The following is a 22,274-nucleotide window of genomic DNA, read 5'->3' as shown; positions in this document are numbered from 1 at the left end:
CGGAACTGGTCCTGGTACCAAAAAGATTGGGGGCCACTGATTTAAAATACAGTGTTGACATGTAAAAAGCCTCTTGCAGTTTAGAGCTATCATGATTACCCTTCTCGCTATCGGGGATGCTTAATAAGGCTTTGGGTTTAGGACAGTTTCCATATTCTTGGCCTGTGTTGTTACAATAGGGGTATAGTCCTACCATAGTTAGGAGTTGGACAAGTGTCTTCCAAATAACCTGAATGCATTATATTCTTTACTTATACCTTTGCCTTTCTTTTTTCAACAAGTGATGTAGTAAAAATAAGAATGACAGGATAGGACCCAGTTGCAAATGTGGCAATTTGGTTAAGTGCATTTCAAAATATACAGTCCAGTGGTTCACAGGAGTCCTTCATTCTTTACGCAGAAAATGAAAAAAAAAGTATTTGCATAAAATGTTTTGTCCCCCAACTGGTCCATTTTGCTCTTGTCCCACCTGCCCCAAATCACTGGAGTAATCAAATCAAATATTTTATTACTGTCTTTGACATAAGCCATAAGGAGTGTACAATCAGATAAAATTCACAAGAGTATAACATTGCCCTACTTTGTGAGTGGCGCTTCTTATGGACAGGTTGATTGGTTGTCTGGCATTTCAGTGCAGTGAGGACTGGGTGAATTAGCAATGGAAGGTTGACAAGGCATAGCAAGGTATATTCAGGCAGGAAGAAAGAAACTGGAGGAGAGGTGTTGGAGGTATAGGTGGAAGGACAAGTCTGAAGGAGGCTCAGGATCTTAATCTGAGAATATCTTCTTTCAGGGAGAAAGGGTTAAGAATATGTTTAATGCTAGGATATATTAATATAGGTTGTCCTTGACTTACAGCCATTCATTTAGTGACCTTCAAAATTACCATTACTGAAAAAGTGATCTATGACAGGTTTTCATACTTGCAGCATCCCCACACTCAAGTGATCAGAATTCAGGTGGTTGGCAGTTGGCTTGTATTTATGATTGGCACTGTCCTGGGGTCATTGATCACCATTTGTAACCTCCCCAGTAATTGCAGTAATTCGGTTAACTGTGGCAAAAAAAAGATCATCAAATGAGGAGCAGCTTACTTAACAACTGCCTTGCTTAGAAACAGAAATGTTGGACTCTATTGTGGTCATACATTGAGGACGACCCATATTGACAGGATATAAGTTACTTTGTCAAAGTAAATAAATCTGTTCAAAGGCATATTTTAAAATTAATAAAAGCAAATTGTTTTTATGCCAATCAGTTCTCTTCAGTATTTTCCTGACATTCCATCCAGTTACACTTTAAATTTCTAAACCAGGAAAAGGGCTTAGTTGTGACAGCAACACAAAAAGTTAATAATGGATAAGACACCCTCCCACCCCAGAATAAGAAGAATTTGCACGAAATAATATAAAGAAGCATCTGGGAAGAGAACAAGGCAGAAATAGCCCGAGGGAGGAGAGACGCAGATTCTGCCATAATTGTACAACCAACTAGATCCTGTAGGGTGGAAATTCAAAATGATTAGATGTTGAGCAAATTACATATTGTACTACAGAGAAGGCAGGGGAAGAGTAATTGAAATAAATATGGGAAATAAACCAATGCCCACATCAATATCCCTATTTTTTGACACTGCAATCAAAAAAAGTGGAGCTGTTGTATCTAAAGGTACATGCCATTTCAAAATATTTTAGTACCAGCATTAATAGACCTTATCCTACCTAGAAAAAATAATATCTGGTTTGTTCTATACTGAAATGCTGAAGTCTGTTTGCAAAATGGGTAGGAGAGACTGCCAGGTATGGAATTGAACTCGGGAAGCAAAGGCAGGGAAAGAAACAGCTATGGGGGAATGCATATGCCCCCTAACAATCTCCGACACATCTCTCTGCAGTTATCATCTGTCCTTGCCTCCAGATTAAGTGACAAACATCTTACACAGCATGAAACTATAATGACTTTGTTGGCCAAAGAGGAAACAAAATTACTTTTATGCAGGCACAGTAAAAATTGGCTATAAGATGATGCTACAGTCATGTGATCAAGGGTGAAGACTGGGACTGTTAAAGCGTAAGAGTGCAATGGTATAAATAGAGAGAAAGTTACAGATTGAAACTAGATTTAGGATGTCCCTGTGAAGTCAGAAAGAAAAAAAAAGATGCTTTACCTTCTTGTCTTAAGAACGTATTTGAACAATGCTATCAGATATATGGTATATACAATGAAACAACAGTTTATAAATGCTGGTAGTATAATTTCACATAGCAGATATAGCTTTGCATGGAAATCTTCAGGGCATAGCAAGATAAAATACAGCTTAGATATAAAGAATTTTAGTGCCAATTTTCATTCTCCACCTGAAGCCATACAACTCCCACCATTCCCATTCAGTGACCATGCTGAAATGAGACTAAGGGTTCTGACATGGAACTAGGATTTTCCACCTTATGTCAGCAAAAGACATCCCATGTAGACATTCTATCTAGTAAATATGGAAGAGCTTTATGAGATCAGCAATTTGCAGGAATCCAACTGGTCCACAGCAGGATCCTTTTTCCTTCCAACTAGACCAGGGGTGTCAAACTCAATTTCATTGAGGGCCACATCAGGACTATGGTTGTAAAATGGGTACAATGTGCCAAGAAGGAAGGTAATAAGCAAATTGGAGCCATGGGAGTAGGAGCAGGGCTGAAGATTAGTCTTGTGGAGAGAGATCTTCAGCAAATGCTTTCAATGCTTCAGATTAGACCCAAAGATGTTTAAGTTATTATCTTGGAATGTGAATGGATTGAATTCTCCACAAAAAAGGAAAAAAATATTTTATTATTTGAAGCAATTTAATAATGATGTTGTTTGTCTTCAAGAGACTCATATCAGGTTGCAAGACCAGAAGTACTTAGTGAATTCAAAATTGGGAATATCTTATGCTGCCTCTAATTTGGTAAAGAAAAATGGAGTGGTGATATATATAAACAAAAGATTTTCAACCAAAGTTATAGAGGCAGATGACAGTGGTAGATATATAGCAATTGAACTTGATACAGACTTTGGTCCTATTTTGGTGGTAGGAATATATGCACCAAACCAACAACAAGAAAGCTTTTATAAGATGCTTCATTTAAAAATCTTAGATTGGAATTTTAAGAGTATTTTAATTATGGGCGATTGGAATGGAGTGATTTCTCCAAGGATAGATAAGAGAACAATGACTAAATTCACTACCAAATTACCAAAGGCTTTTTTTGACTTACAAGATGACTTGAAACTAAAAGATGTTTGGAGGACACAACATCCAAATGAGATGGACTTTTCTTTCTACTCAGATAGACATAAATCCTTCTCAAGGATTGATTTTTTTTTGTTAACACCGGATTTACTTCCTAAAGCTAAGAAAACTAAGATACTCTCCAGGACACTAACTGACCATAGCCCGGTGTGGTTAGAAATTGAGTTAGGGAAGAGGCCAAGAAGGTCTTGGAGAGTAAATGAAAATTTATTTAGATATGAAAAAAATGTTGATGAACTTAAAAAACACATGAAGGAATTTTTCAGTTTTAATATGAATAAGGGTACTCCCATTGAAACAGTTTGGGATGCAAGTAAAGCTTACATGCGCGGGGTCCTGATACATATGAATTCTAAACATAAACAAAATAGACAGAAAAGGAGAAGGAAGTGGAAGATGAAGTAAAAAACAAGGTACAGTTACTTATAGCAACCCGAAAAGATGAGGCGCTTCAGATGGCGATAAAGTTGTTGAAAGATCAATTTCAAATGCTTATAGCAGAACAAACAGCAACCAACCTACAATTTGCTAAACATAATACCTTTGCTAACGCTAATAAACCTGGTAGGTGGTTGGCTTTTACCTTGAGAAAGAATACGAATGACAGAATTATTGATAGAATCAAGTATGGAGGGAAAACGGTATATCAACAAGACTTGATTAAAAAAATCATTTGTGGATTATTATGCTAAGTTATATGTACAGGATAATATACAGAACAAGTCAGTAGATGATTTTTTGGAAGGAAAAAGGGTTACTAAAATACCCGTGCTTCAAAAGGCAAATTTGGAACGTTTGATAACTGCTGATGAGATTACTTTAGCTATAAATCAACTTAAACTAGCCAAGGCTCCAGGGACTGATGGCTTGACTGCAATGTACTATAAAACTTTACAACTGGAAATGATTGAATATCTTACACAACTATTTTGTAATATACAGCAAGGAGGTAAAATACCCTCCTCATGGAAAGCGGCTTTTATATCATTGATAGCCAAAGACAAAGATGGCCCTAAGAAACCAGAGGATTACAGACCGATATCTCTTCTGAATACAGATTATAAAATATTTGCTAAAGTACTAGCCAACAGATTGATGCCGGTTATCCAAGAGGTTATTCATCATGATCAAGCAGGATTTATTGAAGGCAGACACATGAAGGAGAATGTAAGGCAACTCATAGATTTAATTGACTATCTTGATAAGAATAAGCAGATCTCTGCAGTGCTGGTCTTCTTGGATGCAGAGAAGGCCTTTGATCGAGTGAATTGGAATTTTCTAACCAAAACTTTGCAAAAGATGGATATGGGACCACGATTTCGGCAGGCGATTGGAACAATTTATCAGCAACAAAATGCACAACTTATTATTAATGGAAATTTGTCAACAACTTTCGAGATACAAAAAGCACAAGACAAGGTTGCCCATTATCTCCATTGTTATTTATTTTAACTTTGGAAGTCTTGTTGAACGCAATTCGGGACTCAAAATCCTTAGATGGCATAGCTATCAGGCAAAAGGAATACAGAGCTAGAGCATTTGCCGACGATCTGGTTGTTACCCTCTCACATCCTTTGAACTCAATAATCCAGATGAAAAATATCATAGCAGAATTTGGCATGGTGTGCGGGTTTAGACTAAATCAAAACAAAACGAAAATGATGGTTAAAAACATGACAGAGATTCAAAGAAAGAGACTTGTAAGTTTAGCAGGTTTTGAAATAGTCTCCAAGGTCAAATATTTAGGAATACAAATCGCAGAATCAAATACAAAACTTTTCCTAAATAATTATGAAGTGTTGTGGCAAAAGATACAGAAAGATCTTCAAGTGTGGAAAAAGTTAGAATTATCTTTGCTTGGAAGGATTTCAGCAATTAAAATGAACATTTTACCTAGATTCATCTTTTTATTCCAGATGATACCGGTGCTTAAATCAGATAAAATTTTGTTAAAATGGCAAGCAACATTAAATAAATTTGTTTGGAAGGAGAAAAAACCGAGAGTAAAGATGAAGATTATGCAAGATACTCGTGAAAGAGGTGGCCTTAGACTCCCAAACCTCCGATTGTATTATGAAGCTGCGGTATTGATGCATGTAGCAGATTGGTTTGGGAAAACAAAAATGGATTTGCTGAATATAGAAGGCCATGATCTTGTTCTGGGATGACATGCATATCTTTTTTATGAAGATAGGGTGGATAAAGTGTTTAACAATCATGTTCTCCGAAGTGCCTTGATGAGAATATGGAAGAAGCACCGGCCCAATTGGGATTATAAAATACCGCTTTGGTTGGATCTTGCAGACACCATGGGGATTATGAATATTAAGTCACTCGGGGGTTGTTTATATAAAGATGTGCTTATTGCTGATGGGGACGAATGGAAGTTAAAAACTTTGGAACAACTGTTGGAAGAAGGAATTATTTTAAATTGGTTACATTACATACAGCTACAGAAGAGATGGGAAGAAGATCGTAGGGTCGGTTTTATGGATAAAGAAGTGGAACTGATCAAGCAGATAAAAGAGACTGGCCCAAAACAGGTTAAAAGAATATATAATGTACTATTAGAAAGAGATTCAGAAAGTGAACTGGTTAAGGATTGTATGATTAAATGGGCTCAGAATTTTGGTGAAGTGGTTATATTGGAAACGTGGGAAAAAATATGGGTTCAGAATGTTAAATATACACAGTCACAGAATTTAAGGGAGAACTTTTATAAAATGTTTTACAGATGGTATTTAGATCCTAAAAAATTATCATGCATGTACCCAAATGTTCAACCAAAATGTTGGAGATGCGGGTGCCTAGATGCTACCTTTTTTCATGTATGGTGGACTTGCAACAAGGTTAAAGCTTTTTGGATAAAAATATGGTGGGTTATGCAAAATGTATTTAAGAAAAGAATACAATTTACTCCGCAAATGTTTTTACTGGGTATAACTAAGGACTTTACTAAAGGGGAAACAAAACTGGTTTTGTATATGGTTACAGCAGCTAGGTTGTTGATTGCGCAACATTGGAAAAAAGATTTTTTACCGACAATTGATCAGTGGATTCAGAAAGTGGCGGGGTTCGCCGAAATGGCAAAAATTTCAGCTTTCATAAAAGGTCAGAAGCAGGAGAATTATACACAGGAATGGGTAAAATGGATTGATTACATACAGAATAAATATCAGACTAGGAAGTACTATGTAGCCTTTAGGTAAGAATGTTTAGACTGATAGATGATCAGAGTAAATAATACATGGGATGCTTGGAATTGTTAGAGTGGTGTATAGCGGAAGTCAGGGGGGTGGGTTTGATTGGGAGGTGGGGGAGGGTTAGGGTGGAGGGTGGGGAAATATATATGCATAATTAATCTAGAAGATGGGATTAATGAAATATTGTTACTTTAAGAGAAACCTATATTATGATTTATATATGTTTAATTAATTTAGAAGATGGGGTTAATGGGCTATTGTTACTTTAAGGGAAACTTATATTATGATTGTTGGGAGGTGAGGGGTACAATATTTGAATGAGAAATCTATTTTAAGATGGGGGGAGGGGAGGGGGTACAGTATTTGGTACAATATTTGAATGCGAAATTTTTTTAAGACGGGGGAGGGAGGGGGTACAGTATTTGTATGTGATTTACATTATATGGTGGGGGGGTAAAAAGGGGGAAAATTTGTTTGTATAAAACTTTTTCAATTTAAAAAAAAGGACTATGGTTGACCACGGGGGGGGGGGGGGAATGCATGGCTGACTGGGTGGGCGTGGCCATCTTGATACCACTCCCCAAATTGCAGTAATGCTGGCATGTTTCCTGTTTGCATTGGGTAGACCGGGGCAAAGCGATGTGGGTAGACCAGACTGAAGAGACACGGGCCGGCCCCTTGCATTTTCCAGGATGGCCCCACGGGCCAGATCTGGCCTGCAGGCCTTGAGTTTGACACTCCTGTGCTAGACAGTGCTGCACCTCTACAACTCTTTTCTGTAGAGGAATTGGTCACTTCACTGGAATGGACTGTTTCTTCTAATGAGAATATTGACTTCATGTAAACTTGGCCACTGGTCTACCATGAAGTTAATATTCCGATTAGTAAGCAATAATAAAGAAGGCAAAATTTTACCCACAAACTTTTCTTCATTAGGTAGCTGAGTTAAAGGAGCAGTGGAGAGTAGTGGTTGCACAGTGTGATCGCAAAACAGTTCTTTTTGTGTGTGAGCATGCATATACTGTATGCATGCATTTGTACAGATGGAATGGAATCGGCAATGGAAAGGCTCATTCTATAAAATAAACATACAGATTATTGTTCCCATTTGCCGAATCTTTAAAGATTTGACTTCCGCATCAATTTTGAAGAAGTGTGAATCTGAGTATATTTAATAGGAGCACTTCCTAAAATAGGAGCAGCTACTTAAAGGGGGGGGGGGCTGGAATTAGTGAACTCATGCCAGAGTGAAACAAGATTGCAGTTTTGCAAGCAAGAAAACATGTTTCAATTTTGTTTTAGTTGGAGAAAGGGTTCATGATGTAGTAAGGTGGGGAGAGAGGAATACTCTATGTTCCTATTTTAAAAAAAAACAGAACAGAACCGGCATTTAGAGACTTCTCCTTGGATAGTGGAAGAACATGGGGAATCACACCTAGAAAACCTCAATTCTTTCAGAGTAGATAACACTTGGAAACCTCATTCACCTCTACTATTCATAGGAGAAAAAACTATGGCTATTTAGATCTCATCTTCTGGCCAAGACACCGCCAGTAAGAAGAACTTCATTCCTGACAGCCAGGAAAAACTTTCAGAAATTTGGACAACAAGAGTGCCTATCACTTCTATTGCAAGTCTTCTTTTCTGGGGGTTGGACATCAGGGTGTTGTTGTTTTTAGTTCTATCACTAATGCTTAGCCATAAAAGTCTAGCAAAGTAGGAAAAAATTAAGTGAGCAATAAAAATGAATATAGAAACCTGCCTCACTAGCCATTCACAGGAGCAATTACTATAATAGTTTTCTTGCTGGCGAAAAACGCCAGGTGGACAGGCTACTCCTTCATTTGAAAAAAGTGCGGACTGCAACAGTGAGAGACTTGCCAATGCATAGCAAAGCCAAACTATGGAGCACAGTTCTCTAAACTGGCATTTTTTCCTCTTAACTCGAAGATGGGAAGAAAGCAGATTGGTGAAGGTTTACCTTTTTGTAGTAAACATTCTATCTGACTGGCCATCTCTCTAAAGATAGCCATACGATCAGGAGTGTCTTTGTTCAAGCTTATTGTTAAAAAATAATCTCACAATTGTTTTAAATTCATCTAAGCAGTTTTATTAATTGACATGTTTCAAAACTCCCTTTCACTAATGAAGTGCACAACAGTCTGTGGAATAAACCATTCAGAGTGTACTCAGGGAAAAAGTTAATTAAATCTATTATGTTGCATGTTAAACTTTACTCTCCTTATAAGATTAACACAGGATTCTCCTTCATTTGGGGGGAACAAGTTTTGAGGACATCAAATTACTTCCACCATATTCCATTGATTGAAGCAACTCTTTTGGCTGAAGAGATGAATTGAATAAGGTAAAGGTAAAGGTTACCCTCGCACATATGTGCTAGTCATTCCCAACTCTAGGGGGCACTGGTGCTCATCTCCATTTCAAAGCCAAAGAGCCAGTGCTGTCCAAAGATGTCCCCTTGGTCATGTGGCTGGCATGATTAAATGCCAAAGGTGCACGGAACTCTGTTACCTTCCCACCAAAGGTGGTCCCTATTTTTCTACTTGCATTTTTTACGTGCTTTCAAAGTGCTAGGTTGGAAGAAGCTGGGACAAGTAACGGGAGCTCACTCTGTTACGCAGTGCTAAGGATTTGAACCACTGAACTGCCAACCTTCTGATCAATAAACTCAGCGTCTTAGCCACTGAGCCTTATGAATACCCTTTTATCCTTGAGTTCTAATTTCATGAATGATAGCAAGTCAGAAATTTGTCATGCTTGATTCAAATTTGAGAGATGGATGAATTGAATACCATCTCTCAAATTCGAATGAAGCATGACAAATTTTTGACTTCCTATCATTCATGAAATTAGAATTCAAAGGCAAAAAGAGTGATCTCCCTATAAATTACAATACAGACTTTATTATACCTTTTCTAATAAAATTGTCTGAGAAAGCTTCGATAACAAACCTTAATGCACAGGGTGTGATGCCATTCGTTCAAAACAGTAACTAAAAAGAAATGTTTTGCACATGAACTCCACTTTTTATTTTAGGAGCTAATCAGAGCGGGTGGAGCGGGTGGCCAGTGTTGCAACAATATAAGTGGAATGGGGCCACAAAGTTTGGGTTAACTTGGGACAGTCAAATGGGAAATTGTCCTCTCCCAAATCAACATGTTTACCGCTGAATTTCGTCAGTGTGATCTGGATGTTCTGATATGGGCATAAAACAAAATACCTGTAGTCCTCAACTTTTGACAACTGAGCCCAAAATTTTTGTTGCAAAGTAAGACAGTTGCTAATTGAGTTTTGCCCTATTTTATTATCTTTCTTGCCACAGTTGTTAAGCTGTTATGTGAATCTTAACAGGTCCTCCATTGATTTTGCTTGTCAGAGGGTTGCAAAAGATGATCTTACAACCCCAGGACATGCAACTGTCACAAATACATGCTATTTGCCAAGCACTTGAATTTTGAGTGAAGGGCATTGATTTACAGTAAATAATTCTCCTTCCTCCAAGACTGGCTACAATTGGCGTTGGTGGGGGAAAAGGGTCCAGATCTAGACACCTGCATTGCAGGGTGGGCTTCACTCTCTCTCCCCCCACTCTTATTCAACATTGATGTGAAGTGCTGAGTGAAATCATCAGGCTTCAGGCTTAATATCAGTATGCTGGTTTTCAGTTGTGGCTTTGCAGCAGCCTGCCCAAAACTGATGCTCTCAGGATTATTTCAAATGCCTGGAAGCTGTGGAGATCTGGGTGGAGAAGAATGGGTTTAACCCTGGCAAGATTGAATGGCCTTTGTTTTGGTTTTTTTGTCTATCTTAAAAATCTTGAGGGATGTTTTTGCCTTAAAGGCAGAAATGCCTCTTTATCAACAGGTACAGATAACCAACGGCTGCCTCAGGCATGGTTTGTGGTTAAGATAAAAGCTACAATGTGCAGGGCAAAAAGCAGAGTTGCCAGATAATGTTTGTCTAGTGTTTATATGCACCTTGGGAAAAGCTCATTGGCAATACCTCCTTGTTGAACACAGGTAATCCTTGACTTACAACAGTTCATTTAATGACCATTCAAATTTGATTTTTTTCACATTTATGACTGTTGCAGCATCCTCATGGTCACATGGTCAAAATTCAGGGGCTTGGCCACTGGTTCATATTTATGACTGTTGCAGTGTCCCGGGGTCATGTGGTCCCTTTTTGCGACCTTCTGACAAGCAAAGTCAATGGGGAAGCCAGATTTACTTAACAATCATGTCAGTAACTTTAACAACCGCAGTGATTTACTTATCTGTGACAAGAAGGGTTGTAAAATGAGGCAAAAAATCACTTAACAAATGTCCTGCTTAGCAACAGCAATCTTGGGCTCGATTGTGGTCTTATGTCAAGGAGTACCTGTATAAGTAGCCTAGTTCCTATTTCCCCCACTGCGTTTCCTTTCTAGTGGCTCTGTATTTGTAACAGAAAGGGCCTTTTTTTTCGAAGCAGAAAAAGCATTTTCTCAAAATGAGGATGAAAGCAGGAAGGCGCTTAAAATAAAGAAACTGCAGGATTAGGGTCACTGTTCTTTTTTACCGGCTAAACAAAGCCATACCTGCTTGGTTCTCACGACCTACTACAAGTAGTCCTCGACTTACGACCACGATTTAGCCCAAAATTTCTGTTATTGAGAAGTGTGTTTCGCCCCCATTTTACGATCTTTTTTTGCCACAGTTGTTAAATGAATGTGAGTTCCCCATTGATTTTGCTTGTCAGGGTGCAAAAGATGATCCCATAACCTTGGGACACAGCAACCGTCATAAATACGAATCAGTTGCCTAGCCTCTGAATTTTGATCCCATGATTATAGGGATGCTACAATGGTCATAACTCTGAAAAAGTGACATTTTCAGTTCCCTTTGACAGTCACTAAAAAAAAATGTTGTAAGTCGAGGACTACCTGTAGTTTCCCGCATTTTTACTTCGCCGGTTTATCAGGTCGTCCATCGGACTGCCGCTGCGTAAGAAAGTTTTTTGGGGGGTGGGGAGGGGAACAGACACCTTTCCGCCCCTGGTTTTGAGGTGAATCTGGTAGCCCGCGCGAATTAGCCGCAGTGCAACGTTGGGGGAGCAATAAAAGTTTGGCAGCGAGATTTCGCTTTGGTTTCTCTTATCCGCCTTCCTTCGGGCTGATCTCAACGCGAAGCCCCGTTTTATTCGGGGGAGAAGGGAGAGAGGCGAGCAAGGGAGGAAGACGGAACCAGGCTCCTCCCTCCGCTGCCGAGCCGAGAGGGCCGCGTGTGGCCGCCGCAGCTACAGCCAAGAAAGGCGGAGTAGCGAGAGCTGCTACTAGGGCGAGGCATTTTGACATCAGTTCCTCTGGCTGCAAGGAGAGGAAAAAAAGAGTTTTCTCTCCCTTTAAAAGCCGCAAGTCAAAAGCGCCGAGCCCCGAGCAAGGGTTGCCTCAGGGGCGGAAGATGGAGAGCTGGCGCCGGGCGTGAAAAACTCGCTTGCAGCCTTCGCCGCGCTGGGAAGCGGGAGCTCGCGGCCGGGACCGCATCGTTTCCTCTCTCTGGAAGCCAGACAGAGCTGGGGACTGGCGGCGGCGGCGGCGGCCCCTCCAAACCCGCCGCCGTCCCGCCCAGCATGAGCAGCGGCGGCGGCGGGCGCACTGGCGCCCGCGTGGCTGTGAAGATGGAGGTAGCACCTTACTACGGCGAAGAAGGTTTGGAGCTGCTCCCGGACTTCGTGCAGCTGCCGGGTTTCGGTGGCGGGGCCGGACCCGGAGGACCTACGGGACTTGAACCGCCTGAGGAAAGCGGGGCGGTTCAACAGCGCAAGTTGCTCCTCGTCGGGAAGCCGCCGCCGCCGCCGCCGCCGCCTCCTCCTCGGGATTTGGGGGCGGCCTCCCCGGGTAATGCCACCTTGCCCCCGGCCGGGCCGTTCTTGCGTCCCCGCGGCGTCCCCAGCAGCGCCGTGCACCGCCTCATTCAGGAGACCACCGTCGGCGCCGGCCCTGAGGTGGGCCCAGCCGTTTTGCAGCCTTTGCTGAAGCTGCCGGCGGCTGCCGACTTGGAACAATTGCTGATCCAAGCGGGGAGCCCGGGCCTCGCCGGCCCATCCAGCCCCACCGGCGGAGGGCCCTCGGTGGCGACGGCCGGCGGGGCGCCCTTCTTGTACCGGTCTCCGCAACCCTCGGTTCCGCCGCAGGCGGTGACGCAGGAGCAGGAAGGCTTCGCGGACGGCTTCGTAAAAGCTCTGGCCGACTTGCACAAACAGAACCAGCTGCTCGGGGTGTCCCCGGCGCCTCTCTCGCCTACCCAGCACCCGGGAGGGCCCTGCTGCCCGACCTCCAGGCAGGATCCTCCCGCCGTCTACACCACCTTAGGCAACTTCAACCCGGCCAGCCCATCGGCCGGCGGCGGTTTTTTCACCCCCCAGGCTGTGGCTCGTTTGCCGGTGCCAGGCTCGACTGGCAGGGCTTTGGAAGAGCCGCAGACTGTGCCGGAAGCGCCTGTAATAGTGTCAGCTCCGCCGCCGGCCCCTCCGCCGCCTCCTCCGGGTCTTTCGTCCGGGGAGTCCCCTCCGCCGCCTTCCTCCTTGTCCCCGCTGGACGCAGAGAGCCAAGAGCGCCTGAAAGCCGAGCGCAAAAGGCTGCGCAACCGTATCGCGGCTTCCAAGTGCCGCCGGCGCAAGCTGGAGCGCATCGCCCGCTTGGAGGAGAAAGTCAAAGCTCTCAAAGGCCAAAACGCCGAGTTGGCCGCCACCGCCAGCCTCCTCCGCGCCCAGGTCACCCAGTTGCAAGGTCGGGTCCGGAGCCACCTCTCCAGTGGCTGTCACATCAACGCCGCCGCCCCCGCCCCCTCGCAGACCTTGGCAGTTGGGGGTCAACCCCCCGGCAGGGAGGCACCCACAGAGCCGGAGACCGGTGCTTGCTGAAAGCGTGTGACCCCTCCTGGAAGAAGGAGAGACCCATCAGTGCGCCCAACTTTGCCATGCATGCAAGGCAGAAAGGGGATTAGACCTTGATCATGGTCTTGGGAAGGGCCATGTAAGCCCTGCCTTCCGTTTCACATCCTTTGGCTTCTGCAGAGTAGTTTTCATTCATCTGGAAAGCTGAAGTAGACAGGGAAAGGTTCGGCTTCTGAGAGACCATGCAGATATCTTAAACCAGTTTCTGATAGAAGTTGGAAGAGCCAGAGAAGAACTTAGTATAATGGCAGAAAGAGAAATATGCCAGAAAGAATATCCCATGGCACAGAGTAGGACTTCACAGTGTTAGCCTTTCTAGAAACAACTTAAAAATAACAACTATCATTCTTAACTAAAGGTTGGCAGCTTCAAAGCATCTCCAGCAACTAGCAGGTTTCCTGCCAACCACCTAAGTAATGAAAGTATTACTGAAATTGGTAATAAGCAGCAGGAAGTAATGCTCTTGGGTTCTTTTCAAGAGCACAAAAAATGCAGAAACGTTCAGAGGGAAAGAGGAAAGTGTCAAGCTTCTCCAGTTGAAGCCCCTCTGACCACCTTCAGCCTGTGAAGAAGTCGGGGGCTGGATTGTTCCTTGGTTTTCTGAAAGCTCCAGCTTCTTTTTCTAGCTTTCTTGCCCTGCTTAAAATGAAGAACCAGAGCTTTGCTGACTAAATGTAAAAATATGTCTTGTTGCTGGAAATCCAAAGGTCTCTTCAAAGATCATACCTGTGGACAAAAGTTATCTTTGTGGAAGACTTTTATATGTTCTAAAGATTCTTAAAATTTATTTTTATTCTGTGGTTGAAGGTCACTGAGTGCAACATGTATTAGCATTTCTGCAAAAAGGAAAAAAAAGTTACCAGGGATGGTTAAAGACACTCTAGTGTGTTTTGCTGAAGGTGTATTTACAGCTTTCTAATGAACAGTGTGGATTTTCTAAGATGGAATAGTAAGGGAATAGTAATATGTTTGTATATCATGCATATTGCTAGTTATTTCAGTAGATAAATCATATTTTTAAGAGAGAGCAGCTCTAGAATTTGCCAGTGGATAGATTTGTGAAATGTTTTTCAACATTTAGAAGACTTGTACAAAGTTAAGTGAATTTTGTGTACAGATTATTTGTTCTTTTCTTGCTGTAGAGGTTCTCTAGATTTGCTAAACGCTTGAGAGACACTACATTTATATGTTTAAGAAGTACTACAGAGTATGTGGCTGGGAAAAATTTTTTTTGATGAACAAAAGAAAGCAGTCGCATACTGTAATTTGTCGCTATGAAAATGTTGCCATTCAAGCTAATTTCACATTTCTGATGCTTGAGATTTAGCCTACTATGCCACATAAATATTTATTTAAAAAGCAGATTTTAAGAAAATGCTTTTCACCCCTAGATCTATGAGCTCTATATTATTTCTTGTGCCAGCACAAAGTAGGGGTATGGGTGCACTTATTTATTAAAACTATAGGATATCTGTTTATTTTTATAACTTGCAAGGGGATAAAAGAAATCTTTTTGAAGAAAAATATCAAATGTTTTATCTTTTACAGTATACATTCCAGCTGTAATTGTTCTCGGTATGATCACAACTATAGTGCTATACAGAGAAAAAAAATTGGATTTTTAAAAACAAGATAATTAATTCAACTATGTTTTGAATAAGTCATGGAAAAAATTAATAGAAATGTAGATAGCCATATATTTTTAGAAGAACTATGTATAAGCTATTTTATTCTCAGGATGGAAGGTGGCAAGTAAATTTATAAGCTGAGTTTGAAAGGTTTATTGAGTTTTATTTTAAAATGGGATCAGAAATAAACATTGTTTTTTGCTTCTTTTGTAAGGGTTTTGATGGTTTTATTGGTATTTTGTGAGTTTTATTAGTAACTCTGCCAAACTGTTTATCATGGATGACAACATATTTCATTGTTTAAGTTCAGAGAATAGTTTTTATCCTTCTCCAAATGCAGTTTACTTATGTCCTGTGGTTTTATTTTCTGTTTCAGCTACAACTTTCCATGCAGTAAAAACCCTTGCCTGGATATTTGCCAGAAAATATTGTGTCAAAAAGATACTAGGGCATAGCTGATTTTTCTTTCATGCAGCAGTACTGACATAATCTGCTTGATTGATAGGTTGATATTTATCCTAGACTTAGATGGATACCTATGAGGGAGTCAGATTTTCAGAAAAAATGGCAATTAAGAGCTTTTGATTTGGAATCCTATCACTGCAATCTTGGCATTTTAGGAGTAGAGGGAGAACTGGTGAAGGAAGCTTACATTAATTTGATTAAACCATCTTGCACTGATTGACAAAGATACTTTAATAATATATTCTTTATCTTTTCCACAGTATGTGATTATTTTTTTCTTGTTTGGAATGCAAATCTATACTAGTATTTTCACAGTCAACATTAGTATGATTTTTTTTCCCCCCAATTTTGTTAACAGTTAAAAATCAGATCTTTTCAAATGTTCTCTAGAAGATGTAATACTGAAATAGGAGAATTTCTCAGGTAAGTTCTGTACTGGAATATTGCGTTTTGGAAATGGAGCTTAGAGAAATCATTATTCCTACTTCAAAAACAGCATCCTATTTCTTAATTTTTTCAAAAAAAGACACATCATAACTGAAGCTGCTTTGGCACGCAGATCATTCATTATCTTGTTAATGCTGTACGTATGTTGTAACAGTTTTTGCCAAAAACATGACGTGCTTGAAATATTTGCAGTATTCTAAATTTTTGCCTTTTTCTAGCCTATTTGGCAAATATTGCCAATGTATGCAGTTTTTGAAGCTTTTTTCTGTGATAATTTCTCTGAATACCATGTATTTTGGACACAATTTCTGGATATTTTTAATATTGTATTTTTTCCCATGTACTAACCAATCTGCCAGTGTCTTTGAAATCCTGTTTACATGCTGCATCATTTGTTGGTTGACTATCCATTATTGCTGATGAACTGGGAACATACTTATTCCCAAGGGAAGAAATTTCATCCTTATGCAAATTTCACCCTTACGTTTTTCTCATCTGTTCTGATTACTGTGGGGGTTGTTGTTGTTGTTTTGCATGTGCCTCTGAACTGCTCTTAGAGATCTATTTGATTTGTTTTTATACACTTTGTCTCTTGCACTTTAAGTAATTACAAAAACTACCCATTCCCCCAAATTCTAGACTAAGTGGTACTCAACTGTCTCAAGGTGAATTAGGCAAACATCCCATTCTAATATTGTTGATGGTTCAGATAATGTCCATTGACCTAAAATCAAGACATAAAATCTTGTTGCAAGAAAAATAAAGATGTCTTTGCGGGATTTGAGAACTTATCGTTGAGTTTTAACGGGAAGAGTTGTTTGGCAGCTGGTTTTCTTGTGCACTTCTCCAGTTCATGTGAATACTCAGGTGATTGTATTGGCTCAAAAGGCTGACTAATTTTGTGGCTAACTTGGTGAGTGGTGATGTATCACAACTCTTTTCCAATGGTTCTTTTTTAACTTACCAATGGAATCATTTTTGGTTCTATTTTGGAATGCTTGTAATTGATAGAAATGTACTTTCAGGTGTGGACTTACTCTGAAAACACCATTCATTATTATAGGTTTTGTAGGGATTGATGTAAAACACTGCATGTTTTCACAGCAGGAATTTTTATTCATTCTAAGAAAATTGTTGTTGGCTTTATGAGAACTCCACTGTTAGCCTGAAAATTTTGATTCAATGATTTTTTTTTTTCATTAGAAATGTTAGTGGGCCATTGGCTTTAATTATGATAGTATATTTTTTTCCTGGAAGTTGTAGAACGCTTATTAGTATTAAATGTACTAGGATTAAAAGACATTAGAGCAAGTGTCAAGCAAATTCATATATGTTTAAACCCCATGATTTTAGTCAGAGGATTTTTTTTTAAAATTTTACATAGAAATCACTGCAATATAAAAGTGCTTAAATTTTGCTGGAGCACTGCTTAGCTTTTTATATTGCTGCCAGAAAGCATTTTAATAATATGTATCTGGAACAGAAGGATGTAAAAATCAAACATAGGCCCTAGTGCATATTATTGTAATTTCTTGCTTTCTGTTGCAAAGCTGAATCTGTTTAAGTATGACAATATTTCTATTACTCAATGAACTTCAAAGTGATTTTTGCTGTGTTAATTGTTGTCAGTATTTCCCCACTGTGGAGCAGTTGTACTGTAAATAAACACCTGTTCCTTTAATCAGAGGTATTTAACTTGATAACTAGGTGTAATTTTTGCAGTCAGACATTCAGATGCAATCATATAATTTTTGTCTTTTGCAGTTTAAGCAAATTGTTTGTTTTTTTTAAAAAATAGTATAACTTTAGCTTTAAGACTGTTTCTATACATGATGAGTTCTAAAAATGCTTATTTAGCAATTGCGTGGAGAGCAAAATTAGTTTTGTAGATTTGAAAGATTTGGGGCAAGGGAAGTTTATATAATAGCAACCTGTCTTATGTATCATGTTGTCAGGCAATTTGTTCAGATAACCTTGAGTTATATTTTCCTTTTTGAAAGCAATGCTCAAGTTGTCTAAGAATCTGCTAGGTGGGGTGTGAGTAATCCCTCTTAAATAAGGCATAGTTTTAACCTTTTGTGTAGTTTGAAACAAAAACTGGAAACTTGACATGATAGATGAAAAATGCCTGTTATATTAGATAATGCAGTTATTATATAGACAATATTGAAAATGCCTCCATCAGGAGTACATCTACAGAGATTGAGTAGTAGAAATTTGTAGTACACTTGTAACCTTTTTTTATTGATGCTAACTCAGTATGGCTTCCAGAGTATGGCTTCATCAGAGTTCCTGATGAAGCTTTAATAGTGAATTCCTGGATTATATCATGATAACTATACTACTTGGAAACAAATCACAGCTAATGGTTTAAAATAAAATACAGATACACCTATGTTTCTCTAAGAAAAGCATAAATCTGATATTTTAAGCCTTTTTCCTCCAAACATAGCAGTCCCATAACATTCAGGAAGATTTATTGGTAAGGAGATATGCATAGGATTACACCTTTTAAGGGTCTCCAGCTCCCTGATTCCCATCTTTGACCCACCGGTCTTCACTGATTGATTAATACACACTATTACGTCAAGGGAGTCCCATACAAGAAAGAATTCTGAAGCTCCTTGGGTGAAGTAATGTGTCATAAAACCCCCCATAGTTGATCAGTCTCAAGAAGAGACCTACTTACTAACCCATAACACGTGTGTCTTTCTGAAATTTGATACAAATGAGCTGTTTTTTCCCCCTTGCTTAGGAGCAAGAAAAGTAATGTTTTTAGGAGAATAAGGTAATCCAAACATTTGAGAAGTGAAAAAGTATGTGCATGTATGTGCTTAAGAATCATGAGTTGAATTTGGAGTTAATTATACTTCATGCTCAGACCTATGAAGTTGGTGGAATTTTAGGTAGTTTAGTAGTAAGTGCGGTTAAATATTTATCCAGCATAGTCATTAACATTTAATCTCGCAAAGCTATCTTTTTATATTAGAGACATATGTAATTGATTTATTTTTATACAGGAGACATACCTTGAATTGGGACTGACTTCAGGCTTAGTGAGGATCAAGGTAATTCTCCGAGGCAGAAAGAGTTTTGACAAGATTGGGATTTTCTGTTCAGTCCCTTTTAGGTTCTACTCAAAAGTGACTTAACAGTTTTGACTTTTGGATGGTTTTCTAGAAGCAGAATTTTCTGTAATCTAGTTTTGAATATCTAGAATTAGGTTCCTGGAGGTAGATTTAACTCAAAGCTGGTTCACACAAGTAGAATGTAATGGGGTAGAAGAAGAAAAAAACAGGATGCGTGTCTATATGAAATTAAACCTGTCACCAATCACTTTAAGCAGTGTTGTAGTTGCTTAAAATTTGGAGTGGGGCTTTGATTTCATTCTGAAAATAAATACCAGTATCCCAATTAGGCTATCTTTCCTTGTTTTCTTATTGAGTTCTACCCCTCTCAGATATGACAGTATTGCCAATGGCCTCACAGTCTATCTGAAGCCACCATAGTTACAAAAATATTCAAATGAAGTATTTAAAATAATACTGAATAATGCCATTCTAAATGATAAGAAATCATAGGAAAGCAGTGTTCCTGTGCCTTTAAAACAAGCATGCAAGTTAAGCCTTTCACATATATTGCTAGTGTACCGCTTAGTTTCCGAGCTAAGAATGATACAGGGTTTTTTGTACAGTTTTTGAAATATTATCTGAAAGTTGTGCCATGATCATACTGCAGTTGCAGGTCAGACAACAAAACAAGTCCAAAAACACTAACTTTAGGATATGATCATATGGTGAAGGAGGTAAATGGATTTGTTTGATTCTGTTGTCTCTCAATTGCTTAGCACAGTGGGTCTCAACCTTCCTAATGCCGCGACCCTTTAATATAGTTCCTCACGTGGTGACCCCCAACCATAAAATTATTTTAGGTTTTTTTTTCTTTGAAAATAGGTGCTTTACAATGGTCTTAGGCAACCCCTGTGAAAGGGTTGTTCGACACCCAAAGGGGTCCCGACCCACAGGTTGAGAACCACTAGCTTAGCAGTTAACATTTGTGATATGGTGGCAGTTAAGCATTGTAAAAAGAAACCATGGCTCTTATTAAAGAGATGGTCCTTTCAGAGACTGTTGCAAGACTGAGAATCAAAATAAATGGATACTCCCCTTAGCAAGAGGATATAAAGCTTGAAGGAAAATTGATCTGTCCAGACTTCTCTATTGGAACCACTGGTTCTTAATTTCATAAATGCTCTGAAGTTAGAGATGACAGTGATTGCTGAGGATACCAAATTCTTTAATGTTTTGCTCAAACAGTACAAAAAAAAAACCCTGAAGCATTCCAAAAAGCTTTTTCCAAATAGCACATTCCATTAAATGTAGGCAACTTTACAGCAATGCACACGTACACGTACAAATACAAACACACACACACACACACACACACATTCCAACTGCACATACATTTGAGCTGATGACTAATAAGAAAATATATCTTAGGGTTGTGATAGCTCACTGAAAATCTTGGCAGTTGCAGTTTTCATCAAAAGAGCCAATTCTGTGTTGGTGGTGGAAATAAGGAAATCATATATAAAACTGCCAGTGTCATAATGCCTTTTACAAATTTATGGTGTAACCACTGGGCACAGTTCTGGATAATACACTGGAGATAGTTTTTGGCTCCTTCTCTGAAATAGCTTACCCCTATTTCAGAATTAGCTATTTTTTAAATAACTTTTGTTCTTTAATCTGGCATTCTTCTGTTCTTGCTCCGCTTCTGTTTCCTACAGTAGCCTGATAGATGAATTGAAGAGATATATTGACTATATATTCTATAGGTATATTTTGTACTGTCGGAAGCATGTTGGCTTTATTTGAGGAGCATCATACTGTATTGCTTATTTTATATTGTACTTCTAGGTGGCATTCAGATGTGTCAAGATTTTGAGATGTAGAGAGGGAAGATGCATTTATGAAGGCTGATGTTCTGGGAACATGTTCAGAACCAAACTAAAAAGTGGTTCCAGTTACTGCTTTGTAAAGAGAGTCTTCAGATCTAAGGCCCAAGGACTGGTATATGGTCAATGGTTGCAAACAAAACCTCTGGTTTAGTAGGAGTAACAGGTGGGAGTTGCAGAAATGAATACAGTACTTGTCTGTAGAGAAGTAAGCTTTATTTAATTCATAGTGACTTTCTTCAAGTAAGCGCACTGGATTGTGAACTCACATGTTAATAGTGAAATCCTCATTCACAATTTCCGGCTTTGGTTTGCTTTTATGGAATTGAAACATTTGCATGGAATGGTATATGAGACATAAAATACAGGACAGTAAAAATGCATTCAGGTCATGCATTTTTTTTTCATAACGTTCATAATGTGTAGAACTAAAAAGTGTTTAATTATTATTGACACATCTTTTTAAAGTAACACATAATTCTACTTGATTAAATGTGTATCTTGCTTTAGTGTAGTGAGTGATTGAGGAAATAAAAGTGCTACACCTTTTCATTGACTGGTGATTTAAATCCATGTTTACAAGAATATTCCAAATTTATACTGCGAAGGAGCAGTTAGCTTTTGTTTCCTTATGAACTGAATTTGTGGATGGTTTTTATTCAGTGCAGCAGTTGGAAATTTTGCAATGCTAATTTCAAACCTGCTGTTGTTGCAAATAGTAGATCTTTTGTCTGTGACTCCACGGGAACAGGATTAGATCTTCAAATCTTTGTGTTAAGCACTTATGACTAAAAGGCGACTTGCCTTGTATGTCTAACCAATAGGGCATCTCTGCCTGTAGGGACTAATGTGGACATTCTCTGGTTTTTATCACTTTCTAACCAGAATAATTAATGGAGACAGAAATGAAAAAGTGGGAGATAACGGGCGTTGTGGAATGTATAACATTCTTGTGCTGACATTGTTTACATTAAAAAAAAAGATTACATTTATGAGTTTGTAATCTTTAATGTGCAATTTTGTATATGTTGTGTTAAAACTATGTTTATAAGATACTGTATGTAAAAAAATACTTGACGGAGTATTTGATATAAACATCAGAACATTAAATTGTCTTTATATTCATACCAATTTTGTATGTGTTCTTCTTTGTACCTTCCCAAAATGGAAGCACCAAAATTAGCACTAGCTCAAAATCACTGCCTTTAGTCCTATGAAGATCCTGGGAAAGAAGGGCTTTGGAACACACAGGTTTGTGTATGAAGCCCTGTTCATTGGCTAATTAAAGCAGCTGCCTCTTTCTTCAATCTCATTTGGGTATTTCCAAGCTG

The 22,274-nt window shown here is 39.3% G+C and overlaps 1 protein-coding gene across 1 annotated transcript; it reads left to right on the top strand.

Annotated features, from left to right (window-relative positions):
* Nucleotides 1-11,865: 11,865 nt before the first annotated feature.
* On the top strand, nucleotides 11,866-22,068 carry LOC309386486 (transcription factor Jun-like). The gene has a single exon (XM_081941895.1). The coding sequence runs from the start codon at nucleotides 12,121-12,123 to the stop codon at nucleotides 13,411-13,413; it is 1,293 nt and encodes a 430-aa protein (XP_081798021.1). The 5' UTR covers nucleotides 11,866-12,120; the 3' UTR covers nucleotides 13,414-22,068.
* The last annotated feature ends 206 nt before the right edge of the window (nucleotides 22,069-22,274 follow it).

This window comes from Natrix helvetica (assembly GCF_964273705.1).
Source record: "Natrix helvetica genome assembly, chromosome: 2".
NCBI lineage: Eukaryota > Metazoa > Chordata > Lepidosauria > Squamata > Natricidae > Natrix > Natrix helvetica.
The sequence above is the reverse complement of the archived record's forward strand: the minus strand, read 5'-3'. Positions and strand labels throughout refer to the sequence as shown.

What these genes read in the sequence shown, in the direction of transcription:
- LOC309386486 (XM_081941895.1), top strand. Translation starts at nt 12,121, where the DNA reads ATGAGCAGCGGCGGCGGCGGGCGCACTGGCGCCCGCGTGGCTGTGAAG.